At 38.3% G+C, this 20,663-nt stretch overlaps 1 protein-coding gene across 1 annotated transcript; it reads left to right on the top strand.

The window, feature by feature from the left end:
- Window positions 1–4,307: 4,307 nt before the first annotated feature.
- Window positions 4,308–14,460, top strand: bin2b (bridging integrator 2b). Its single transcript, XM_067505274.1, has 12 exons — window positions 4,308–4,870; window positions 7,001–7,081; window positions 7,876–7,930; window positions 8,415–8,509; window positions 9,426–9,521; window positions 9,662–9,769; window positions 9,888–9,973; window positions 11,308–11,383; window positions 11,533–11,615; window positions 11,790–12,546; window positions 13,388–13,480; window positions 13,961–14,460. Exons 1-12 carry the CDS (start codon window positions 4,778–4,780, stop codon window positions 14,069–14,071), a joined length of 1,734 nt encoding a protein of 577 aa, XP_067361375.1. The 5' UTR covers window positions 4,308–4,777; the 3' UTR covers window positions 14,072–14,460.
- The last annotated feature ends 6,203 nt before the right edge of the window (window positions 14,461–20,663 follow it).

Below are 20,663 nucleotides of genomic sequence, written 5' to 3'. Positions count from 1 at the left end.
TTGTATTTCTATGTGTAATTGACATCTGCCTTAATTTTTAGTTTTTTCACCATATTTAAGTTAGATATCTCCTATTGTTCCATGCCTTACTTATGATAAGCCATATAATTACTTTTTTGCCTTCATGTTTGTATATTGTTCTGCAACCAATTTAAATAAATAAATAATTTTCTCTGAAAGATTTTTTTTTAAGTTGCTTTGGCATGCATGACATCAGGGCAAGTTGGGACACAGGCATTTTGTTAAAGGAAAACATCTCAGATCCAAAATAAGACAGTCCCAAGAACATTATTTTGTTACTTGAAAAGAAAAAGGAAAAAGTATAAATTTATAGACAATATAAAAATGTAAAATAAATAAATGCACATACATGTGGTTAATGTAAGGTCATAAGTCCCCCCTATAGTGCCACCCCACCTCTAGTATAGGGGTTGACTGACACCCAAAATAACAATAAAAATAATAAATATAAAATATAAATAATTCTGTCACAGTGTTTTAAACAAATTACATAGTATATGATTAAAACCTAAAGAATATCTTTTAGCCACTTGAGGGCAGAGATAAGACTTTGTGGACACAACACTAAGATACCAAAACCATGCCTGGTGCCAGGTGAATAAAAAACATTAGCAATTCACCACATGGCATCATTATCATGTGTTTCTGGCAACTTGGTTAATAGAATTCAGATGTTACCTTTCACTTTTTTTCCAGTCTCTACCAACTCCACTTCTTCACCATTTAGTCACTAACCGGTATGGGTAGTGCACCGTAGAGATTTCTTTCCATTAAAAACAGCTGCTTGCTTGGGCTGAAATGATGTCATGAGAGCAATTCATAACAGTAAAGGTTTTGGCAGGACTGATAAACAATGTGTAAACCCCATTAGGTGGGATTATTGGATGGAAATGTTCTGTAGGCTCACCACTTTTCTATACCAGACTTTATTTAATTTTATTTTTTATTTTTTCACACTGGGCATAGAAAAGAAGGATCTGGGGGATCCAGGGGCACCTGCAGTTGGTAAGGGCAGTCGTCCACGGACCACAGTGTCCGTGGTTCAGTTCCCGGTCCAAACTACATGTCAAAGTGTCTTTGGGCAAGACACTGAACCCCTAACAGCCCATTCCCCTCCCCAAATGTGCAGTGCCGGTCCAAGCCCGGTAGAAATTGGGGAGGGTTGCGAAGGGCATCCGGCGTAAAAACTGTGCCAAATGATCCGCTGTGGTGACCCTGAACTCACGGGATAAGCCGAAAGGACAAAAAAAGAAAAAAAAATAGAAAAGAATGATCTGCCTTTAAAGTTTTCACCTTTTTTTTATTATAACATTGACTCATGGTCAATTTAATTGGGATTTTTGAGACAAATTAAAAAGAAAGACTTGTCAAAGGGAAAACAAACCTCAACAAAGTAATCATGAAAACCAAACAATTGCACCAAGATTCACTCCTTATAATAAATCTCACCTAAATCATCACTGCTAAAGCCAGGTGTTTTCCAAAGTCACATAGTTAGTCACATTGAGAACCGCTGAGTCAGTATTCTGGCCTCAGCTACACCACACAGACAAAAGGATATTTAAAGTAACTATGTAAGAACATCATTGAAAAGCAGAAGTCAGCGATATGAAAACATTTCCTATCTAACACGCCTCTCTTTGAGAGCAGTACATTTATCCTCAAGAAATAGAAGGGATATGGCACATGTGTAAATCTACCAAGTGCAGGTCATTCTCAAAAACTGACTGACTGTGGAAGAAGCCGACTACTGAGACTATGTAGAAGAGACTGTACACACAATAACTGCAGCCGAGGTTTTTAGCTTCTCATCTGCTGATCAAACATCTCAATTTGTTCTCATCAGCCCTTAGAAATTTCTTCCATTTGACTTAACAGTCTCCCACATAACTTCTGACAGAGATATATATATATTTTTTACTTTTTCTCTTTTCCACTCTCCCATAATGTTTTCACTGCTGAAGAACCCAGGCAACATGTAGGCTATGTCAGTGTCTTGCATCTCTGCCAAAGCTTGTAATTCTTTCAGGGGAGTGGTCTTGGTGGCCTCCCTGATTAGTCTCATTCTTGGCAGTTTTTGAGGAGATGTTTTAATGATGATTTTACTGCACACCAAGTGATATTTAACGACTAGGAAATGTTCTTGTATCCATCCTCTGACCTTTGCTTTTACACAGTAAATCAAAGTGTTCCTTTGTCTTCATGATGTAAATTTTTTTGGAAGGATTCTGTTTTACCAGAAATTATGAACTATCACTTATGTTCAGTTTAATATTTTTGATTAATTTAAATATTTATGAGAGATATATTTTCAATTGGACATGAAGGATTGTAAGCATAAAAAAACACATTCGATTAAATTGAACATGATTCAATGGTACAATAAAAATATGAAACTGTCCACCTATTATTTCAAGTGTTTCTATACTTTATCTTCCTACATGCAAATAAAGTGCTGCTTCAGATGAAGTCACCGATATCAAATCCCTTTTATTTGCATTTTGTGCGTGTGTTAGGACATTTTAAGCATATTTTTGCTGGGAAAAAAACAGACGAAAGTCCCTAAAACAATTTGGAAACTCTACATAAGTAGAGATGTCCTCTTTGTTAGCCCAGTTTATTGTTTTGTCAAACTCTAACCTTCATTTTTATTATCTAACAGCATTTGCACCAAGTATCAAGTTAGGGTGGAACTGTTAGTCATGCAACTAAAGTGAGAAGCACATGTGTCAAAAAGGGCCAACTCACCAAATAGAGCAGCTCAGCTTGCCAACAAGAGCAGTGTCAGAATTCAGAAACAAAACAGAAATTAATATTAAATAGTAATTAATAAATAAACAGATCTTTTTTCCGAATGGTAGGCCCTGTGTTGATCATATTTTTTTCAATTTGTACAAAAAACTTAGCTTATTCAGTTCATATAACTCTTCTGATGTATAAAATAAATACAATTGGTGTAAATGAACATTTTTCCATGCTATTATATCATATGCTGTATATCACTTTTGTGCACTTTAGGCTCCTTGCACAACCTATAAGTAAATTCAATTTTTTGTTCGATTACAGACACCGACATTCTTTATTTAGATAAAAGATCATTTTTTTGTAAATGGAACAATTTTGCTCTCTGACTCAGCCAGTGGGGCCTTAAACAAAATGTACTTAATTAAACTGTGTTGGATTATGGCACCGTTGTGTGAGTATTATAAAGAATGTGAGCAAGATCCGAAGAGTGCTATTTGCTCATTTTACTTCACAATACTGCTTTGCATGAGTAAGTTGTGGAATAGATTGATGCTATGAATGACAACAGATTGTGTAGGAAACATTTTATCTGAGACACACAAATATGGGGTCCATGGGCCATCTTTATTTCAAAAAGTGGTTGGATGGTTGGATTTTTCAGCTTTATATTGTCCTTTGTATTATAAATATGGCTTCTCCTTGTTTGGAAAAACAAAAGGAAATTGTTTTATGGATGCTGCATATATTTTGAAAATGCGAGTATTTATGCAAAAGTGCCTTGTATCAATAATTTGATTACTGTAGTATTACTATGTATATTTATTTACTTCAATATTATTAATGGTAAATCCACCTGAAGTTCTTTAAATTTGTTTGTGTCTTATAATACCATATCATATGGACCACTTAGATGGTATGACACCAAAATAAAAAATAAAATCATTAATTCATTCATCAAATAGCCTTCTGAATAACAATTTCTTCAGTTCCTAAGGGTTGAACATATGGCTGCCATAGACTAACACACAAACCTACCTTTCCACCGTGACAACTGAAAAAAACTGAGTTTTTAAGGCACAAGTGAAAGCATCATCTTAAGGTGCCTTTGATGCTCATCGGATGTCGGTAAATTCCGAGTCGAAGGATCCTCCTTTTGAGTCCAAACCGTTCTTCGGTTAATAGGCAATTTAACAACATTCTGACCATAAGAAAGTCCATGGGTGGATGGTAGACGCCATGTATTTGTAATATCAACAGGGTCTTTATATATTCAATGACTGAAATAAGGAGGGGAGTGAATCAGGAAATACCTTTATGATAATTTACTTCACTTTAGTCAGTATTTATGAATCAAACTCCCCAAAAAGTCGTTTTTTTATCCTAACCATCGTATTTAGAGACTTTAAACAGCTTTTGTTTGCTGTGGACGCTGACATATTTTTATGACCTCACAGCGTTTGCTGCTCTGTGAAGTTGGGGTACTTGGTTTGAGTTTTTCTCTAGCACCCTTTCTTTCTTTTTCCAAGTGGTTAGAAGCTCGTAAATATCCGACTTTGTGACGTTGCAACGAAGGCATCTGGCAGTGGCGGTAATGGCAGCTAACCTCACGTCACGCTGCTGAGTCAGGTAGACATCACCGAAGAAACGCAATCTACACACACATTTTCCAGCCGAGTGTTGTTGAATAACTTCCACCTTTAGCAGATTGCAGGTGGGAGCGGGGTTCAGCGCCCTGGGACGCGCAGAAACACTTCTCAGTAAAACCCCTTAACAAGTTCCAACAAGTGCAGATTCCTGATGATGATGGCGGTGTGACTTCACTGCGAGCTGATTTGATCACTCCCTGCCCGTGGAGGTCTGTGGGTGTCCCCGAGTCTTGACTTTTTAAGTATCGTTGCTCCACCTCCAACGCCTTGAGCTGAATTCGCAGTTGAACCAGGCAGTTTCTGGAGAGGAAGCAGACGAGAGACGGATTGCGCTCAAGGGAGGACGACTCTGGAGAAAAGCGACGATGGCAGAGAATAAAGTGGGCCCAAACCTCCAGGCTGGAGCTGGAATCTTCGCCAAACGGGTCCAGAAGTCTTTGAGTCGAGCTCAGGAGAAGGTGAGCCGCTGCCACTGGGTCTGTTTGACTTGGCACTGTTATCAGTTACTCATCAGACAACTTGTTTTATTAAACGGCTTCATTCTGTTGGAGGGTTTAGACATCAAATGCGTCTTGTTGTAATAAAAGCCTGGTGGTCTTCTTAGAATCACTCTCTTTGGAAACACACTGTGAGACAGTCCTGAAGGAGCCGTGGCTTTACAGTAGATGCTTCCAAACTGGGACAGGCAGAGAACCTAGGAGGGTTCCAGGAGAAAAGGTTTAACCTCACAATCTTTACCTAAGAAGATAATTAGAGTGTGCATACTAACAACAGGTTTGGCTCATACAAATGTGTAGCTGTTACCCCCCACTGTGGCTATTGGATTATCCGATTGTGTACAAGTTGGAACATATAATCAAGAGGATAGAAAAATATATATCCTCGATTTCTTCAGATACCCTATCAGAAGTTGTGTACAGCCTGTAAGAGAGAATAGAGAGCTCTCATTGCTGACTGTTCAGCATACAAGACTTAACGTCACACCCTTCAAGCCTCGTCTCCTGCTTGTTTACCGTCTACATTCTGAATAAGTGCCAGACTCTTAAGCAAATGCATATTAGTGATGCATGATCGTAGCATGGCCTTTCCATGGCAGAGCACACAGTAGTGTTGTTCTGTGTTGTACGGGGCTGCGCGCGGACACAAAAGCTGCCACTTCCTGACTGTGAACTTCCTCTCTCATACTGAGCCTTTCTCACTAAGTTTGTGGTTGACTTATTTGATTTCACTGCTCCACCTAAAAACACAGCAGCTGCAATGTGTGGCTGGAGTTTGCATATACTCGGATGTTGCAAAACTTAATTCAGTTTTTGGCATTTGCAGATTCTTTTTTTAAATCATGGGAAATGGGTGGATGGACATAAAAAAATAAGCCTTTGTTCCATGTTAAAGGTCATGAAATCTTTCAGTCAGACTTTCAAACAGCTGCATGCAGTGGACTGTGAAACCCCATGCATGTCTAGTTTAGGTTTGTTATAGCAGTATGTGCTGCATTAATCCATTAAATCACCGTAAGGATATCTGTGGACTGAAGTGACAAATCTCAGCAAAAAAATGACCACAAGGAATAAGGTAATCAAGAAAGAATTGTTGCCACAACGTAGTTTGTCCACCAGAGTCCACCAGAGTTAGAGGTGTCTGATCCCAAGGTTAGAGTAACTCGCCAGACTTTAACGGATTGGCATCGGGCAAGTTAAAGCTGGCAAATGGTTCTGAACAATAGTTGTGTCAATGCTATTGTAATGTATCTGTTGAGTCTAATTAGCTGCCTGTATAAAAAATATGTTGACGTTTTGTTGGCTTTGATGTTGAGACCCACCACATTTAAAAGATTCTTAAACAGAACAGAGTATAGTGACTTCGCATGGAGGATTCAGGGTATTTCCGAGAAGCAGACTTTGGAGGGTACACATGTAGTTTGGTTTTTCTATATGTACAGATAGTTGATATTAAAAGACACTAATCTGGTCCAACCAAACCTGATCAGGGCATCCTGATTGGGATAGACTAATTAGAACCTTTGCAGTGTAAAAATTGTAATTGTGAAAACTAATAATGGGGAAACTTTTGTGTTTGTTTTTTAGGTTGGCCAATTTATTCACAGATACCGATATATCTGTAATAAGCAAATATAGCACTTTTATCTGTCTAGCTTTAGTAAGCAGTAGTGCAATTTAATGTAATCCAATACAGCAGCTCTGTCATGAATTCAGCTTTTACAATGTAAACATTTTTCAGTTTTCAGAAAAAAATTTCAGAAAGGTCATAATTGTACTATGTGTTTATTATCAAGTTCAAAGTGGGTAGTGGAGTCATACTGGAGTGCATTATAAGATGAGGTGCTTCTAGTGTTTTGGCCACCCTATTTAAAATAAAGAAGGGGCCGAAACATTAGAACCAACTCTTCGTATAATGCGCTTTAGTACGACTCCACTACCCACTGACGGTTTCTGACAGTTTTAAGTTATAACCTTGTAAAAGTAGAATTGACGGCACAAACACTGCATTGGGTTTCATTAAATTTCATAGGTGGTCATAATGTTATGCCTGATCTAATATTGCTACATGTTCACTTGTTGTCCTCTCAGGTCCTTCAGAAATTAGGCAAAACCATGGAAACCAAGGACGAACAGTTTGAGCTATGTTTCCAGAACCTCAACAAACAACAGGTACAGTCAGCACATTATCATTTCAGGTCATACGTCCTTCAGTATTCACTAAAACACTAGAAAACCTCCAGTTAAATTCAGTGATAGCTCTTAGTTGTTTGTTTGAGATGCCAAGCCACAAGTTCAGACGATTCAGTCTTGAAAACAGGAAATACTTGAAACAAGAGTAACTCTCTCTCTCCCTTATTTTTATCAGTTCAGCCTAAATGGTGTCTGCTATCTATTCTCTAGGTATCTGTACACAGAAACTAGCCTTGATACTTAAAGTAAATAACATTGTACTACATTTAAGAATCCTGTTGAAGGGCTACTGTCTTAGAAGGATTTAAAGCAAATGGTGTCACAATTTAATTATATTGCATACACCCTCGTTCACTGACTTATTTAGCAGGAAGGCTAATGTTAAAGGTCAATTTTTAGGTTGCTCGTGTCTCAGTCACTGTTTATTTCAACAACTACAGGACACATTGGAGTGAAACCGAACAAGTGCCACAGGAAGACAGTCGCATGTGCTGACTCTGCTTTTACTTCCCCCACTAACATCACCACATCTGATATTGTGATTGTTATTCAATTTAAACTTAACGTCGTTGTCTGGCAATTTTGTTGATTTAAACAAATAAAGCGAAGATTTAAAAAAATAAAAAAAACACTTTAAGAGAAACATGTTGATTTCATCATTGTGGGTTGTGAAGAAACTGAAGAAGCATGACTGGCGTAGATCGTCCAAACAGATACCGTTACTGGGAATCCCTGAACTGAACTTCTTTTTTGTCTTTTGCATATGCCCACAGAGCGATGGAAACCGATTGTTCAAAGATGTCAAGGCTTACCATGCAGCAGTAAAAGGTAGGAATTGAAAGCATGTACTGCACATAAGACTGTCAACAGAATTTTGCGCCTTTTCTAGGGTGTATAAGTGAATAATAGGGAAGTGATTTTTCTCCTGTTTTTGGATCCAGTGTCGTATTTTGCAACTGTCTGCGTTACGACGTTAACAAAGAACAAATGAGATCCTGCAGTTAAAAAAAAACAGCAGACACAGCATTGCGAATGTGTTTCATGTGCAATGCACTCTTGTATTTCTAATATTGTCAGCTATTGCTCCTGCATTGTGAGCTCCAGACAGGAAACCAGTGTTGCTGACCTTCATGTTATGGGTGTATCAACAGTGCTGCAAACCCTAAAAACAATACCACCACAATGCTGTGTTTGCTGATGATGCTGGATGATAAATTGGTCCATGTGGAGTCATAATTACATTTACAACGCAATTTCTTGTTTTCTTTTCTTTTTTTTTTTTTTTGCTGCTACAACATCCTGTTTTCCACAGCAATGCACGACACATACAAGCGACTTTCACAGACATTGCGAGAAATCTACGAACCGGAGTGGGACGGAGTGGCGGACCTTGCTGTCATCACAGAAGTATGTGTCATGATGTTTTTGAGTATTTGTTTAAAAAGATGCTCCAGGGCTGGCATGCAGAGATAGGTAACTCATGAACTTTGGTTTCACTGAGCCGGTTTAAAGAAGCTTGACCTAAAGTATCATGAAAACATTTGCTTTCGGGTTATGACGGTTTCCATTATAGTAGATAAATTAAAGCAGCATCACTCTCTTCTTTGTTTTTGTTTTGGCCATGTGGGTCCAAACTTTACAACAAGCTGAACTTATGTTTGAAATATTATGGCCTTAAAAGGTTACACGGCAAGCTGTTAGCTGTTAACACATATTTATTGTTCAACTGCTGCAACATTACCATTCTTTTTAGATTTTTTTTTAGATTTTTCTGACTTCAACGCCAGTACTGACTCTGCTTTAAGCTACTGTAGGTACTTGTGTGTCTTTTAGCTGCCAAATGCTCTCTAGCTAAAGGAAAACACTAAGGTTGATAAGAACAATACAAGTTAAACTGTTTTGTTTGTAATTTAATCATATTCTTAACAATTCCTGTACAAATACTAAAGCCAAATTTGAACAACCTCTTTTTATGTCTGCAACCTGCGTTAGTTAATGGGTCTGTGCTGTAAATTTCTGTTTTTGTCGAAAAAGCACATCAGCCACTAATCAGATGTAATTAAATTCTGTTTGATTAGACTGTTTTGATTTTTCTTCCTGAGAAATTGCAGCCACAAATGGGACAGACATGAGGTCATACTGACCTTATTTGATCGCCAAAAGCTAATCTGCCACTGAGAACGCACAGAAATATTCAACACATTGTTCTTTGTGGAATAGCCCCATGGTGAAATTGTGTTTTTCACTTTATCCTTGGTGGGCAGTTAGGAAGACTTGTTACAGTTGCACTGATATGAGACCTGATATGAACTGTTTCTGTTAGAGTGAGGACCTGCTGTGGAATGACTATGAAGAGAAACTCGGTGACCAGATTGTTCGCACAATGGAAAACTATACCAGCCAGTTCCATGAAGTCAAGGTAACCTAATGCATTTTAACTGGATCCACTTACTGCAAGACTGCACACAAATGCGTGTCAGAGTTTTAGTGACACATGGTGGCATGATCCATGCTTTTGTGACAATGTGACACTTAATGGAACTGCTGTCTGTTTTTCAGGAACGAGTTGCTAAACGTGGGCGCAAGCTGGTGGACTACGATTCGGCGCGTCACCACCTGGAGGCGCTGCAGAGTGCCAAGAAAAAGGACGAGGCCAAAATAACAAAGGTGGCTTCAGTATTTCAGCACACATTAATACACACAGTAAATGCAGTGTTGGATTCCATTTTTTTTCTTTTGTTTTTTCTTTTTTTTTAAACAATTACTTTTAAATCCTTTATAACAGGCAGATGAAGAGTTCAACAAGGCCCAGAGTGTCTTTGAAGAAATAAATAATGAGCTGAGAGAGGAGCTGCCTGTTCTCTATCAAAGGTTTGGTTTTCCAAATTCCTCTAGTTCTAGATTACCAGGTCTCGCTCTGTAAGTGAAAACGTGTTAAAAGCTGATAAATACTCATGTGGTCTTGACATGAGACCATTAATTGCAAATTCACCCAGTCACCCATAATGACAAAAGTGAAAATATGTTTTGGAACTGCTATGGACATTCTTTACTATAAAATATAATCTTTAGGTCGCCTAAAGAGGTTAGAGGTTAGAGTGCATGGCACATCAACCACAGCACCCTGTGTTTGATTCCAGCTGGAGACCTGCTACATGTCTTACCACATCTCTCCCCTCACATTTGCCAAAAAATAGGTTTTCGCACCACTTCCCTTTTTATATTTATCATTGTTTTCAGGTATAGGCTTTTTTCTTTCTATGTCAGATAACAGAAAATGAGAGGGATGAAAGATGATAGCAAATGAGGGAAGTAAAATGTGGCAATGACATAAGAAAACGGTGCCATGGTAACCATGCGGTCTGCCAACGAACGACGTCTGGTGGTCCCAGCACCGCATAGAAGACACCAAGCAAAACTGTTCAGCGCAATGATCCCACGATGGTGGAACGAGCTACCAAACGCTGCACGCTCAGCTGATTCTCTCCCAATTTTCAAAAAACTGCTAAAAACTGAACTCTTCCGCATCTTCCTATGCACTTAAATCTTAAAAAAAAAAAACAACAAACAAAAAAAAACAACACACAAAACAAAAAACCATTCTGCACTCTTGCACTTGTATCTCGTGAACTGTGAACACTTTTCTGATAGGACTTTGCTTTGATGTTTTCTCCTTGACTTTGATTTTTGCTTGCTTTGTACCTCACTTGTAAGTCGCTTTGGATGAAAGCATCTGCTAAATGACTAAATGTAAACGTAAATGTAAGAAATTACAATTTACAAAAGCAAAACTACGTGAATTTGTAAGAACAGTGTCACTGTTGTTTGTCCACCAGTCAGCAGAGACAAGTGGATTTTTAGCCTTCCTTAGGGTATTTATTAGTCCCGGTAGGATTGTTTTTGTGATTTATCTGTCCTAAAATGCCTGATGTTATGGCAGCTTTTAAAAAATACATATATGCAAGATGTTTAAGTTTGTAGGTCACTCAGAATTTATAGAGTAATTTGATGAAGGAATTGTTCGAAATGCAGCATTGTGAATTAATGAAAGGACTGATAGTGTTAGTCCTGTAAAACAGATGTTGATATACTGTATAACTGATCTAGAAATATAGAGAGAAATAAAATAATATAGAGCAACAGGAGTGAAGCTAATGTGTAACTTTTTTTTAAAAGTCGGGGATAAACTTGTTTTGTCTCTTTAGTCGAATAGGTTGCTATGTGACTGTCTTCCAAAACATATCAAACCTGAGAGATGTCTTGTATAAGGAAATGAGCGGGGTAAGTTATGACACAGACCTATTGATTTATAATGCAACCCATACTAGTATAGTGACGCATAGGATGTTGTTGAAGCTGAAACATTGGATTTACTGAGGGATTTGTGTTGCAGGTTGTGTTGTTTGTTTATATGCTGCTTTGCTTTACAGCTGAACCGTGAGCTTTACAATGTGATGAAGAAATTGGAGACCCAACACTCGGGGAAAGCTTTTATCATCAAGGGCCTGAACAGGTAGGGCAGTGTGTTGTATGTGTTTTCTTCATCTGTGGTTAGTTACTGTATTTACAACAAGAGATTCCTTGTCTTATGTGTGATACACATTTCACTTCAGTTTGCTGGGGTCAGTTTTTTTAAAATGCAGAACTAGGAATCTAAAAATAACAAGTGTGTCTATTCTTCAAATAGCACTTCAGGCAAGTCAAAGAAGAGAAAGTCTTTGGTCATCTCCAATCCCATTCCCTGCAATACAGCCTTCCCAGCCGACCACGTCTCCATCCATTCCTCCACCCAGAATGGAAAAGATGCCGTGCCCTCTTCTGATGCTCAGAGCGTTTCTGAAGAAAAAAACCAACCAGAAGAGAGCAGTATCTCATCTAAAGACATCAACTCTTCAGACTCTGATCTCAGCTCCAGTGGCATCAATACACCCAAGCGGCAGTCAGTATGTAACAATGAGACCAGCGACAGAAGTACAGGTGGTCAAAGTCCAGACGGTGTGGATGCGGGAGCTGAGGCAGATGCAGACGCAGATGCAGATGCAGATGCAGATGCAGATGCAGATGCAGATGCAGATGCAGATGCAGACGCAGATGCAGAAGCAGAAGCAGAAGCAGAGCTTTCAACAAACCAGTCTGATGACTCTGGGGTGGGAGTCCAAAAGTCGGAAGCTGCTAGTCAGGAAGTGTCCAATCCCTCTGATTCTGCAGATAGCGATGCCCCCCAGAGCCCTGAGCAGGAGAATGTGACTGATCCCCCAACGGAAGAAACCAAAGCCAAACCTCCGCCAGTCCCCGCTCCTCGTGTCTCATTTCGCTCTTCAGAGAAACGCACCCTATTAACTGCCAAGGAGCAGAAGGAGACGGAGGATACACCAGTCACCCAGGAGACAGCTGATTCAGGAGAAGACCCCGATTCCCACAATCCACCTGGCTTCTTATACAAGGTACACAGCAATCTAGTCATGATCAGTATTTTGGAAACATTAAAAATTACAGTGTAAAAGAGAATAAACCAGCAGCTTCCCTCTTTACTAGTTAGCTCTTTATAACTATAACTATAACTCTTTATAGTGAGTTTCAGCTGTGTGGCCCCAAGTCTTTTCAGAGAAAAGGCTCCAAATGTCGACTGTATGCTACATGCAAAAAGACAGGAGCTCTACTAAAACTACTCTCTACTCTTAATAAAACATTTGGCTAAGGAGCCAGTAGAGACCTAAAGCAGAATTACAAGTGAGTCAATATTGGACCTACATTCCAGAGATATCTAGAAACACAACTCAAATGACTATGTTGCTCTGTAACTGCTAAATGTGTAAATGGGCAACTGCTAACACATTTTTAATAACTGAAGAAAATTGCACAGTATGTTAAGGGGTTTCACAACTTGCTGCCACTGCCACCATGTGGCAAAAAAAAGTTATTGCAGCTTGTATGTTTTAATGGGTGTGTTTTAATAAGGACATAAAACATCATGATTGTTTGTTTTTTATCAGCTTTGAAATATTCTGTTTATTTGTTTTTATTTCTTGGCCAGTTTATGCAGAAAACCAGGAAATTGCAAACACACTGTTACTGTTTTAACTATTTTCATCATGCGGGTGTGACAAATGAAATACTCAACATTAATGTGTTAGATGAAATCTTAGATGAAAAAGAAATCTCAAAACCCGTTTAAGTGATTCATTAATATTTCAGATAAACTGATCTTTGAAGGTAAACTGACATCTAATAACTGTGTAGTCCAGTATTTCCTTGACATTGATTTATGCTGGGTTTTTCTACCAGGGGGTGGCATTAGAGAGCCATGCAGCATCTGAAGAGGGTCTGCTCCAGTTTGAACAGGGAGACATCATCCTGGTGCTTGCTGACACTCAAGAGGTTTGTGTGTGTTCTTATAAAGCATATCTCATTTCCTTGAGCACTTTAGAATCAAGAGATAGCACATTTCCTGTGAAGTGCAGATCAGTGTTTGAACCTAACTATGTCGTTTTAGCCAGTAATAAGAGTTTTCTTTTCCCTCTTGTTGCATCCATGAATCCTTGTAGAGATGTAGTTTTTATGGCGTTTTCTTTCTGGATGATTCTTATTCAGACAGCAGAAATGTTTCTATTCTTATTGTCACAGGGTTATGCCTTGCAGAATATTATAACTCGTACAAAGCAGGATTGTAAGGAAACACTTTGGATAAAACTCTTGGCTAAGAAGCAGCATCTAGGATGACTCAGAATCTTAAGACAGTTTCTCAAAGTGGATTTGTGTAAATAAAAGTCAATCACACTAAAAGAACATTCACAAAATATGTGATCATAGGCTGGATTGCTCCCTTAAGCTCTGACATGTGTTTGTATCTCATGGCAGGAAGGCCTGGTGAAGGGGATCAGGGAGGAGAGCTGGACCCAGCACCAGGATCTAGAAAGTCACTGTGGGATCTTCTCTGAAAAACTCATCCAACCTGTACAGTCAGAGTGAGGAAATCATCTCCCTTTATTTCCCAGTACTTGTTTTCTTCCACTTTGCACTTATGGTGACACACACACACACACACACACACACACACACAGAGTCATGCACGGAGGGAGTGAACCCATATGTTTTGGGTGCGGAAGCTGTGCAAACAGATGAGCAAAAGTCCCACGTGGTAACTCACATGCTATGATGTTGTAACTTGTGGAACAAAAGTGACTGAGCTGCAGAACATGTTGTAAAAGACATTTAGAAATGTTACAGTATTTTGCTCTTTTGTATTTTTTAAAATCTTTTGATGAAACACTGTGAAGAAAAATATCTTTTTATAATCATAATGGCTCTAATGTTGTATAAAATTTCCCAATAAAGTTCATTTCACAGAATGAAAAGAATTTCATTTGGGTGTGAATTTTTTAATGTTGCAAGCATTTATATTGTTCTTTAGATAAGAGGACAAAGGGGACAACAATAGGATTTACACTTCTATAACTGAAGCTGTGTGGTTAATGAGGCAACACTATAAAGAGGGAGTTAAAGGACAACACAGGTAGTTGCACATGCAAAGCAACCCTAAAACATGGACTTGGAAACTGTTTGCTATGGTTTCCTCATTGGGTTTAGACTTAGATTCATTGTGGTTACACTTAAAGCAAACAGCTGGGGCTGTTGGGATGCTCCCACTGCTGCAACCCATTTTGTTGCATGTGATATTAATATATTTTTTTATTACATTTTAACTACTACTACTTGTTTTTTTTTTTTTTTTTTAAAGAAAAGCTTATGTGAAATCAGGTCTTTCAGAATGCAACAATCACAGAAGGTCTGTGGAAATCCTGGAAAGACATTTTTAGTATTAGAGTGCTAATGCGCAGATTGTCTGCATCTGCTCTATTGTGAAACACACAAACTGGTGTCTGTGATGTGCATTTTCTTCTACCTTCTAGTTGTTTCTATGCAAACTAGAATTACCACTTCATGGTTTTATGCATGTCTGTCCAGACTCTTCCAATCCAACTATAATCAGTTCATCCATGAATCAAAGGGAGATGTTTGTGACAGGTAAAATTCCCTCCAGGTGTTCCCATCATGTGTGGCACCCATGCTGACTGAATTGGACCTATGTATGTACGAATGGAGAGACAACCCGAAAACATAATTAAAAGCATTATGATGCACACTAATGCTGCCGCTGATGGGTATGTCATCTGTCATGTGTTGAAATAAACAATTTAAAATATTGTCAAACAGTAATAAATAAATACAATTTTTGACTAGAAAAATGAAAACGAAAGGGATCAGAAAGTCATTCTATGTTTAGCCCCGTGAGAAAGAAGACTTATGTTAGTTCTTGACCTTGGAAACGGCAGCTGACAAAACAATCTAGTTCGCTGATAGATGCAACTCCATGAGGCAAATGTCTGCAATGTGGAACCAGAGGATGCAAAAACATGCATTTCCAGATCATTTTAATGGGCTACTAAAAAAAAAGGGGCAGCAGGCAGAACTAAACATTGGAACAAAAGTGTGCCTGGGGTCTGTTCTGTTCCAGATAAGGATGTTCTGCTGCCTCATTCTGCACCATTCCTGATAAATAAAATCACCACTGTGACAAAGGGACATACAGTATATTAGCCTGACTTGGATTTGACTCTTCTTTTGCCCTGAATTCTGGTAAAAAAAACACAAGGCCATTTATCGTATTAAAGTTAGTTATTTGCATGATTATCACATAAAATATCATCTGGATATTCAGTGGTGAGCAATTTACACAAACTCTGAATTACAGATGCTTTTTCATGTGAGGCCGAGAAAACTTTTAATTTACTGCAACGTTTTTATGAATACAATACCAAGACATTTATGACAATGAATCACCCTTTATCTCTCAGTTAATCCCGTCCAGGTGGATGTAGGCTGATAACCGTGATTTAGGCTTTTAAATTTCCACTGTACTTCTTATCAAACACAGAAAATAATAAAACACGTTGAATTTGCTCGCAGAACATACTCCACCTTCAACTTCCTTGAGAAAATCATTCTACTCTTTCTCTCACTGAAACTTTGCCAGTGATTGAGGGGGTTTACTACTAAATCACACATTGCTGTTACTCACTGTAGACATTTTTCATTGTAGTATTCATCCAGGCAACTTGTGGAAATACACACTGAAAATCATATCACACGCAACCACAGACAAGTCTCCTCGTTAGAAAGGAATCTGACAGTAACTGAGATTCTGTTAGAGCTGCTCCATCACTGAGAGGTTAATATTGAAAGGTGATATTCACAGTGGAAGACTCCAGGCTCCACTCCACTATGCATATAATGTATTGTTACTTGTCTTTTTCTCAATGAGAGGCCTTTATCTGGGCAAGATCATCTGTAAGAGGCCTGATTCTTCTCTGCTGGCCTCGTGCTGCTCTGCCTGTTTACGGTGTGAGTTTTCCCTCGTGGTTTCCCTGGAGAATAGGCGTGTAGGTTACACAGGGCTGACTGCTGTGTTAGCTCAGGTCCATTAGCAAGCAGTGTTGTGTTGTCAAGACAGATGATAGATAAACTTGGATAAAGTCCCCAGGAGAGCTATGGAGTTTCAACTACTGCCTAGTCACATTCCTCACACTGTGATTCAGTTTGGTTTAGGTTGATGGCAAGAGATAGAAATGTTAGGTGATAGTGAGAACAAATCAGAGCTTTTAGAACTTTTAAACCCATTTGTCAATATTATATTGTGGCATTTCTCCTGCCTTATATGTTGCAGTTCATCTACTACTCTATATGTATAAGTCCTATCAACAAAAAAATGGAAAGTTAACTAAAATTCTGATTGCTTACATTGTTTGACTTGTGGTAAAACCATAAATAAACACGTCTTTTTCATCTTCCCTTTACTCAAGATTCTACATCAGGCAAAGGTCAAAGGTCAGTCACACAGAAACCTGCCTGGAGGTGGTCATGAATTTACGCTACTTCAGCAGGGTGGATGCTCACTAAGATGACGAGTTTAAGCACAGGTCACTGCCTTTAATAAGTGTTTTTTCTTCATCTTTAAACAATGATTAATATAAACATTGAAAGAAAATTTCCCTGTAATAAAAATGCAAACATTTGCTGATCTTTAAAGCTGGATTGATTTAAAATAATATTTTATTTGCCACTTTGTGCCACTGTTAACACATTTCACCAACATACCGTTGAAATGGCCACAGGTTAGCAAATAGCTATTTATTTAAACATTGTACACAGACTTAAACCAAGATTAGAATTATTTTGGGGTAAAACTGTATTTGTGTCTACCTAATAACAATTTCTATTTTAGCTCTGTTTTGATCTTCACCAAACCCAGAGAAAAAGGTACATTGGTCAAACATTGCATGTTCACAGAGACTGACCTTTTTTTAAATTCTACCTGGAGAAGAAAATGATTAACAGAAATGTTTTACATATGGGTGACATCCAACGGCTACAGTGAACATGACATGAAACTGGGGTAGACTCACAAACATTAGTTGATATAACTTTCTGTTGTTGTACTTTAAAGGACGCCTTCACTCATATTGAACTTGCTTCTTTTGGTTCTAGTTTGGGGAGCACATGTTTCATTACACTTCCATGTGATTGACTATATCCGTCTACCTCTAGCTGAAATGCATGAAGTAGTGCCTCCAGATGACATCACTTGGAGGAACTTTGAGTTCAGATTATGTCATCTTGTTGCTCACACTATGGAGTTTGTTTTAATGGTCAACCTGCTTTTCCAGAGCTCCCCAAGATGATTTCAACTTTTAATGATGAGGAGGAGTTTTTCAGCTAGAAGCAGAGAAATATTTTAACGTAGGGAAGTCAGAGGGAAGTTAAAAAGCATTAATGTACATTTACTAAACTAAAGCCATAGAAAGCAAGTTGAAAATTGTTGAAGTTTCCATTTAAGGAAGCAGCGACACATTTCATCCTGAACCTAGCCTTAAAACCATAAAAATCAACTAAAGTGTCAAAAAGGGTAAAAAAAAGGCTATAAAATGGCTACATATGAAGAAAGGAACTGCAAAGTCAGAAAATATTCTCTGTGGCTCTGTCACTATATTGATATATTTTACTTAACACAGACATTTGATCTGCTGCAGATACTGGAATGCTGATTATTGCAGCTTTGAAGTCCATCATTTGTGTTTGTGTTTAGCAAATACTCAGCAACACTCCACCAAACATCCCACATTCAACAGACATGCAGGTTGTTGTTTTAATTCTGGTGATCCTGTGGCTTCCTGTGTGTGTATGTGGCCGTGTGCATGGTTGTTTATGTGGAAGAATGACTTCTCCTACCTCTGTGTTTTAATGCTTGAGACAAAATGCAGACATTCCTAGTAGGTGTGTGTTATGTCTCTTATCACCTTTCCCCTGACATAGTGGAGACAGTCTAGATTGGGTGTGTTGGTGTGTGTGTGCTGGTGTGTGTGTAGGTAAGGGGGTCCACACTCCAGACAGTTCATCATTTCCTTACTCAGGGATTTCAAATCTAATTGATGATTCTTTAAAATGATGAATGCTTTCATGGCTTGTGGGAGTTCACAAAGGAGTAAAGATAAAGAGCCAACACTGTACAGACTTTCTGTGAGGTTAGAGTTATACATTTTACAGGTAAAATTTCCTTTTGAGGGGAGACTCAAATTACAGTACTTTTTAAAATCATACGGTCCTTTCACAGGATGGTGATACTTAATGGAAAAGGGATGCTTCAAATGATCAGTAAGTGGAGGTGCGTGATGTCTAATGCTTATAAAGCAATATAGACATTTATAGGGAGTTGTGTTTTTGGACTCTTTAATGACAAACATATTTGAAATATCCATTTTTATTATATGTCTTGGTCTTGGTTATATGTTTTGGTCTCCACCACATCCCTTTAAAAAAGAAACAGAAAATGCACAGAGTATCTGTCATTTGGTACTCGGTGTACCCTGGTAAACTAACGTAGTAAAGTGGGAGCTGTCCATAAGGGTGAGAGGAAGTGCAGATTGGGGCGTTGATTCCATGTGGTTTGTAACTGTTAACAACACCCACAACACGTAACACGTGCAGAATGTAATGCAGCCTTAAAGAAGCAAGGTGTTTCCTGAAATAGACGTCATCTGGATGGCAGCATATGTTGCTCTAAAACTCGTATACTGTATAGATAATTCAGCATTAATGGGTCCTTAATGGATTTGTAAGTTACCCATGCTGTGTGTACAAAAGCACCCACACCATCAGAGATGACGACTTTTGAACTTTGCACTGATATGAGGCCAGATGGTCCCTCGCTTATTTAATACGAAAAATGCAAAATCCATAATTTCCAAAAAGAATGTCAAGCTTTTGTTTATATGTGGTTGTTTCTTTGCAGGATAGAGTTTCAACACGTGGATACTACAACAACACTGGTTTTCAGGTTTTCAGTATTGTTTTTTAATGCAGTGCTGCCTGAGGTCCAGTGGATCACAAAATGTTTTTTGTACTGTAGATGATCATCACAATTCAAAATAATAATGATATTATATTTTATAATGGGTTGGATTTTAGTCTTCTAGTAAGAAACGAATCATTCCACGTTGAAGTTTTTGTTTATAAACAACACAGAGCTAACGCAAATACATTTTCATGAGTTGTCTTCTTTGGAAGTGATAAAGTAATTGTAACTGTCTATAGTAATTTTAACTGTCTATACTTGAAGTTTTTGACTGGTGAACAAAAGGAACAGAAGTCTTTTAACCCAAGAACTCATTACTGAGTTAAATTGGTTGGTTAGATTTACAGTGAGCTGTGAGGTTGGAAAGGAATATCAAAAGACAAAGACGTGTCAGTTTAATTAAGCTGAATATGGTTCTATTTAAACTTCTTCATGAAATAAACTCCTCAGCGGGATCACATCCAGCATCCAGCAGATTACAACTTCATGAGGGGAACAAATGGCTGTGTTACAGCCATGTGAAAATGTGTTATTACAGGGGGAAAACTTTCTCTGTCCATGTTCTGTTGCTGTTGGCAGGTAATGCATCATGACTCACACTTCCTCAAATCTGCAGCACCCTTTTTTCTATAGGCTACACACAAACACTGGTACTGTATGCTTGTCTGCCTGTCCGTCTGGCATGAGGATGATGATGGCAAATTCAGTTCTAACAGATTGATGAGCGACAGTGCTGAAGATGGACGTCTGTGGGTTTTCCAGGTTTAGTCATACTGAACTGTCTCAACATGCACTGTAGAGTAAAGTAAAAGAATGCAATAACTTTATAATAGGAAGCATCATGGAATCCATGTCTTCATTTCTCAACAAAAGTGAACCTAGACGTTTCCTTTTAGCCGAATTTCACCATATTTTCGTCAATACAGTTTCTGCTTCAAAATGCATATTTCTGTTCATTGAAAGTACTGGAAATGTAAAATCTACAAAGCCAAACATCAAACACCGGACTTTGGCAGTTAATATCTCAAAGACCTTTAATTACATTAAGCCCAGTGTTTTCAATTTCATTCCTCTTCAGAACTTACAGTACCAACATGAGCTCTTGAAACCTAAAATGAAAACCTTGAATTGATTACTGCTGAGGCTTAATTT

The sequence above is a fragment of the Channa argus genome, chromosome 5 (genome assembly GCF_033026475.1).
Source record: "Channa argus isolate prfri chromosome 5, Channa argus male v1.0, whole genome shotgun sequence".
In the NCBI taxonomy this organism is placed as follows: domain Eukaryota; kingdom Metazoa; phylum Chordata; class Actinopteri; order Anabantiformes; family Channidae; genus Channa; species Channa argus.
Note: the sequence above shows the minus strand (reverse complement) of the source record. Positions and strands in the feature narration are given on the sequence as shown.